Source organism: Arachis duranensis, chromosome 5, assembly GCF_000817695.3.
Source record: "Arachis duranensis cultivar V14167 chromosome 5, aradu.V14167.gnm2.J7QH, whole genome shotgun sequence".
NCBI lineage: Eukaryota > Viridiplantae > Streptophyta > Magnoliopsida > Fabales > Fabaceae > Arachis > Arachis duranensis.
In genome coordinates, this window is record NC_029776.3 from 23,896,443 (window position 1) to 23,902,765 (window position 6,323).

The following is a 6,323-nucleotide window of genomic DNA, read 5'->3' on the forward strand; positions in this document are numbered from 1 at the left end:
GCTCCTGCAGTGTTTATGGATTATATGAATAGAATTTTCCGTCTATTTCTGGATAAATTCGTTGTTGTCTTCATTGATGACATACTGATTTATTCCAAGACTGAGGAGGAGCATGTAGAGCACTTGAAGAACGTGTTGCAGATACTAAAGAAAAAGAAACTCTATGCAAAACTGTCCAAATGTGAATTCAGGAAGGACGAAGTGAAGTTTCTCGCCCACGTAGTGAAAAAAGAATAGTCGTAGATCTTTCTAAGGTGGAAATAGTGATGGATTGGGGACGACCAACCTCAGTTACTGAGATAAGGAGTTTTCTGGGCTTAGTTGGCTACTATCGGAAATTCATCAAAGGTTTCTCGCAGATAGCTCTGCCGTTAAAAAAGTTAACACGCAAGGATGTGCCATTTGTTTGGACTTCTGAGTGTGAAGAGAGCTTTCAAGCGTTGAAGCAAAAGCTGACTACCGCGCCTGTGCTGGTGTTACCTGAGCCGAATGAACCACTTGAGGTGTATTGGATGCCTCACTAAAAGGTCTGGGGTGCGTGCGGATGCAGCACCGGAATGTGGTGGCGTACGCCTCATGACAGTTGAGGCCTCACGAAGTTAATTACCCGACGCACGACCTGGAACTTGCTGCAGTTGTGTTTGTGCTAAAGGTGTGGAGGCATTACCTCTATGGGGTTAAAGTCTGAGTTTTCTCTGATCACAAGAGTTTGAAATACCTCTTTGATCAGAAAGATCTTAATATGCGGCAAAGAAGGTGGATGGAGTTACTGAAGGACTACGACTTTGAGTTGAATTACCATCCTGGGAAAGCGAATGTTGTGGCGGATGCGCTAAGTCGAATGTCGTCGTATGTTGCTCGGATGATGCTTCGAGAAGAGGAGTTGCTCAAGGCATTCGAGAGTCTAAAGATCGATGTTTAAGAAGTGTCTGAAACCCTGTGTTTGAGTCAATTACAGATCTCAAGTGATTTTAAATCCGAACTCCTGAAGGCTCATAAAAATAATGACGTGTTGTCGAAGGTGTTGCCGGCTATTGAGTAAGGGAAGCAGTAGAGAGTGTTAGAGGATTGAGATGGGTTATGGAGATTCAAGGGTAGGATCATTGTGCCATATGTTGGGACTCTGCGGCATGAGATATTAAAAGAAGCACACAAAAGTGGGTTCTCTATTCACCCGGAGAGTACTAAGATGTATAACGACCTAAAGGCTATGTTCTGGTGGCCTGGTATGAAGAATGACGTGGCAGAATATGTCTCAAAGTGCTTAACTTGTCAAAAGGTGAAGATTGAACATTAGAGACCGTCTGGGATGTTGCAACCTTTGGAGATCCCGCAATGGAAGTGGGAGAGCATTGCGATGGATTTTGTATTGGGATTACCGAGGACTAAGACCGGATTTGATGCTGTTTGGGTAATTATGGACCAGCTGACAAAGTCGGATCACTTTCTACCCATTCGGATGAACTATACTCTTGAGGAGTTAGCGCCCCTATATATCAAGGAGATTGTGAGACTTCATGGTATGCCTACTACTATAATCTCTGACAGAGACCCCCGTTTTACTTCGAGGTTTTGTGGTGCATTTTAGAAAGCTTTTGGAACCCATTTGAGCTTGAGTACAGCTTACCATCCTCAGACAGATGGTCAATCTGAGAAGACAATCCAAACTATAAAAGATATGTTGAGGGCTTGTGTTTTGGACTAGCCGGTGAGCCGGGATCGATATATGCCGCTAGTGGAGTTTGCATACAATAATAGCTACCATGCGAGCATCGGAATGGCTTCGTATGAGGCTCTGTATGGGAGGAAATGCCAATCTCCGCTATGCTGGTATGAAGCCAGGGAAAAGAGCTTGTTAGGGCCTGAATTGATAGCTAGGACTACTGAATAATTTAAGAAAATTAGAGATAGGATGCTCACTTCTCAGAGCCGTCAGAAGAGTTACGCCGATCAGAGGCGGAAGCCCTTAGAGTTGGAAGAAGGAGACTATGCTTTCCTTAAGGTTACTCCGACAACAGGAGTAGGTAGAGCGATTAAGACGAAGAAGCTGAATCCTCAATACATCGGTCCGTTCCAAATTCTTGAGAGGCTTGGACTGGTGGCATATCGGATAGCTCTACCGCCTCGCCTTTCGAACCTTCATGACGTATTTCACGTGTCACAGCTTCGGAAGTATACTTTTGATAGCCATGTGTTAGAACCAGAATCCGGTTAGGAATGATGACACAAGTATTAAGAAGTTGTGCGAAAAGGAGGTTTCATTAGTGAAAGTGGCATGGAGTCGAGCCGGTGTTGAGGAGCACACTTGGAAACTTGAGTCAGAGATGCGAACAGACTACCCACACCTATTCTCAGGTAACTAAATTTAAATTTTGTGGGCAAAATTCCCATTTAGGTGGGTAGAATGTAAAACCTGGTTAATTAATGACTAATTAACTCATAAATTAAAAATATATTCCAGAGAGTGATAAATGAGATTTTTATGGTTTGATATGATAGAGAAAATTAAAATGAGAATTTCAACGCCAATTTTAAAGAAATCGGCCCAAGATTGGGCCGGACGGGCCAAACCAGGCCAACCAGACCCATATTGGATCCAAGGGTCCAGCCAAGCTGTCATTCATTGAAGAGAGCTCAGCACTCTCTCTCTCCCTCAAGAACACACTCATGCTGAAAATTAGAAAGGGGAAGGGGGAGGAAACATAAACCCTTGTTCCAACTTCAATTGATCACAACTTTTGATCCGGAGCTCCGATTGACGCACCGTTTGCGGCCACGCGAATGCGACGTCGAGCTCTACGAAACGCACACAAACATTTTTGAGGTAAGCCAAAGTTTCTTCTTCGAATCCCAGTCCTTAATTTCGAATTTATTGGGCAAAAATGTTGAAATTTGTGAGCTCCTTGTGTTGTAGGATCTAATTAACTTGAAGGGAAGGCTTGTTCTTGCCTCTTTTGATCTTTGGACTTGGTAAGTAACTCAACCTTAAGTTAAGTGAGTGAGTTGTTGTGTTTAGATAATGATTTTGTATGGGTGGATGTAAATTATGTGTGTTAGGCAAGGTAAGGCAAGGTATATATGTGAATGGATTGAAGTTGATGGAGATTTTGAGAGCTTGAGGTGATATACAAGCAGGAAATCTGATTTTGGGAGCTTTGAGAGATTGGAAGTTGAGGAAAAAGGGAGATTTGAAGTGTTCCGGGTGGAACGGAAATTGGCCAAGATATGGTTTCGATTTCTTGTATCTAAAATGTAATGTGGTTGTGAAAACGTAGGCTAGTGGTCTTAGGATAAGATTTTGAAATATTGATGTAATGGATGGATGATATTAGTTGTGTTGTTATGAATGAATTGGATTGAATTGATTATGTAAATATTGGTTGAATGATTTTAAGTGATGATGATTGTTGGCAAAGCATGTGGAGTTGTATGTGATATGGATTGACATGTTAATTGATGATAAGGTTGAAGCCCTTGTTGATGAGTTGAATTGTTTGTTTGGAAATTGAGATATGAAATGTTGATTATGATGTGAGATTCGTTAAATGGTAATTTGGGTAAATATGGTGGAATTGGTGGGTTGATGATTGAATAAGGTTTTGAAATGTTTGATGCTGGAAGGGTGAGTTTGTGGTTGGTTTTCAATGAGATTTGGAAGTGAATGTTTTAAAAATTGGGAGTTTGTGAGTTTTGGTAAAAGTGAAATTTTGATGAACTTCAATGGATCATATCTTGAGCTATTGTTTTTGGAAATTAATGAATTTTATATCAAATGAAAGATGAATTTTGTGGAAAGAGATATGATCATTAGAAGTTTGGGCTTGAAATCTGAATTCTGCAAATTCTGCAGAATTTGTGATTTCTGGTTTGTGTGTGCACGCACAGCCCTGTGCGCACGCACACCCCTGTGAAATTTTGGACCTGCTGCTGGGAGTGCTAGCACGCCCTATGTGCGCACACAATCAATAAGGTTTTGCGAGCTGTGCGTATGCACAGCCCTGTGTGTACGCACACGTTGGGAATGACATGCTGTTAGTGGCACTAGCACACCTTGTGCGTGCACTCAAAAATGGAGAGTTTACCTTCTGTGCATACGCACAGCCCTGTGCGCACACTTTTAAAAATACTTCTCGGCGTGCACACGCACACCCCTGTGCGTACGCACGCGACCCTGTTCTTTTCTAAAGCTTTTGTTTTCAAGTCTTTCACATTCTCAACAAGCTTACAACCTTCTGAGGCATTGTTTCAGGCTCATAAACTCCCGTTTTCATCCTTTAAATCTTATGTTAAAGTAAAATACCTAGTGATTGAGAAGAAGCTAGGGAAGGGGTAACTTGTGGATGAAGAAAATGGGTGTTATGATGAGTTGTGATTAATAATGAGGATATGAGTTGTGGAGAAGGTTGGTGGAGTGCTGTATACGAGATGAGCCGAATGGTTGAGCATGATAAGAGCTGAAAGGGCTGAGTATGATATGAGCCGAAAGGGCTAAGTATGAAATGAGCCGAATGGCTGTTTGTGGTGATGGTTATGGCTGGTTATGAATTATGATTTATAAGCCGGATGGATGAGTTGAATGTTAATGTATGGCTGTGAATTGAATGCATATATGCTGAATTGTTGATTATTGTGATTATTGCACTCCACCTATCTGAGATACGAGTTTCCCTGGGTGAAAGCAGTGGCTAGCCACCACGTGCTCCAGGTAGAGACTCGATACTCTGCTGACTTTATGTCGTAAGTGTGGCCGAACACTGAGAAAGTTCCGGATGAGCTCGCCCCCGTGAATATACACCAATGATGGTGTTGGATATGAATTATGTTTATGTTATGAGATAACTCGAGTTGGGAATGCACAACAGAGGGATAGTCCAATGGTTAGCTACCAGGACTTGTCGGGCATGCATCATATGCATTATATGTGTTTTGTCTGGATTGCCTAAATTGATTGCATCACTACCTGCTAATTGCCTAACTATCTTATCTGCTTCCTACTTGTGCATCTCTTGTTTGATATACTTGTGTTTGCATATATATTACTGTTGGCGGTTGGGAGGTTTGCAGGATTTGGAATGGAGATTTGTAGTTAAAATGAAAACCTTTAGTAGTTACCTGTTTTTAATTCTTATGGACTAGAATTGTTTATGCGCTTTGATTATGCATCTGGAAGTTCTAGGATTGCCTTCGGCTTTTCCAGGATATTACATGTTAGATATTTGGGCACTGTTACCATGTTGACAACCTCTGGTTCTCACCCATGCAGATTTTGTGATTTTCAGATGCAGGACGTGAGGCTCCTCGCTGAAGAATGCTGGAGACTTCTATTTTGGCAGAGATCCATAGCTCTCGGAACTTTATATTGATTTTATGTATTTTGCTTAGATACTTATATTCTCCACTGTTTATATATATATACTATATTAACTCCTCTTAGAGATTCTTTTGGAGAAACAGGTTCTGTATATTGTCTTTTGGGTTTGGTTTTGGGATAGTTTCTTTATATATATATATATATATATATATAGGAACTATCCCAAAACCGAGTTCTGAGTCTTGATATATGTATTGTTGGCACTCCTTTGTATATCCTTTCACGGTAGCTTATCCTTTATCTGTTTCGCTTACGTTATCGATCGGAGAGTTGCGCTTTTCGACTTACCGATTTTGATTTACCCTTTTTCTTCAAAGGCTCCTAGTTATAAATATTTTTCACACTATTATACATACTAAATTTTATTTTTAGAGGTCTTAATACCTCACTATCTCTGTTTTATGACTTAAGCATAAGACTCTGCGTGGTAGGGTGTTACACAATGCAGCCAACATAACTGGCAGGCCCAACGTGGACGGGTGCGACTCTCATAAGGTGGAGACCATCCACACGAACATGGTCGTCACCTTCACCCCAGCCGACATGTGCCGCGAGAAGGGCCTCATTCTAATAACTATGCCACTAGGTGCATCTTCGAGTACGACTCCACACCTTGGGTTCCAGCATCGGGTTCAAGGAGGAGGACACTCCCAAATTCATCGGATCCTTTCCACTCGAAGACTAAAAAGCCATGGTATACATTTTGATCCCTCTAATCCAAAGTCGCATTACATGTTGAGATGTGTTGTGGTTTATGTTGGAATTAATATTAATAAAATAATATTGTGAGTTTTTTTATGGTGTATGTGGTAGGTGGAAGATCTCTGTAGTTGAACTACAAAAATGTATGCACGTTGAGAGCAAAGAAGTTCTTGACACAGATAACGAAAAGATCTGTATTGACAAAGGACTGAGAGGAAAGGAAGACAGTGATAATCAAAGGAGCCACTGG

The 6,323-nt window shown here is 41.3% G+C and overlaps 1 protein-coding gene across 1 annotated transcript; it reads left to right on the forward strand.

Annotated features, from left to right (window-relative positions):
- The first annotated feature begins 266 nt into the window (after nt 1–266).
- On the forward strand, nt 267–922 carry LOC110281492 (uncharacterized mitochondrial protein AtMg00860-like). Its single transcript, XM_021143786.1, has 2 exons — nt 267–503; nt 731–922. Exons 1-2 carry the CDS (start codon nt 267–269, stop codon nt 920–922), a joined length of 429 nt encoding a protein of 142 aa, XP_020999445.1.
- The last annotated feature ends 5,401 nt before the right edge of the window (nt 923–6,323 follow it).

Excerpts from the sequence above, each read along its gene's own strand:
- LOC110281492 (XM_021143786.1), top strand. The coding sequence starts at position 267 with ATGGATTGGGGACGACCAACCTCAGTTACTGAGATAAGGAGTTTTCTG. Across the intron at positions 504-730 it reads AGCCGAATGAACCACTTGAG|AAAGATCTTAATATGCGGCA; the intron begins GTGTATTGGATG and ends CTCTTTGATCAG.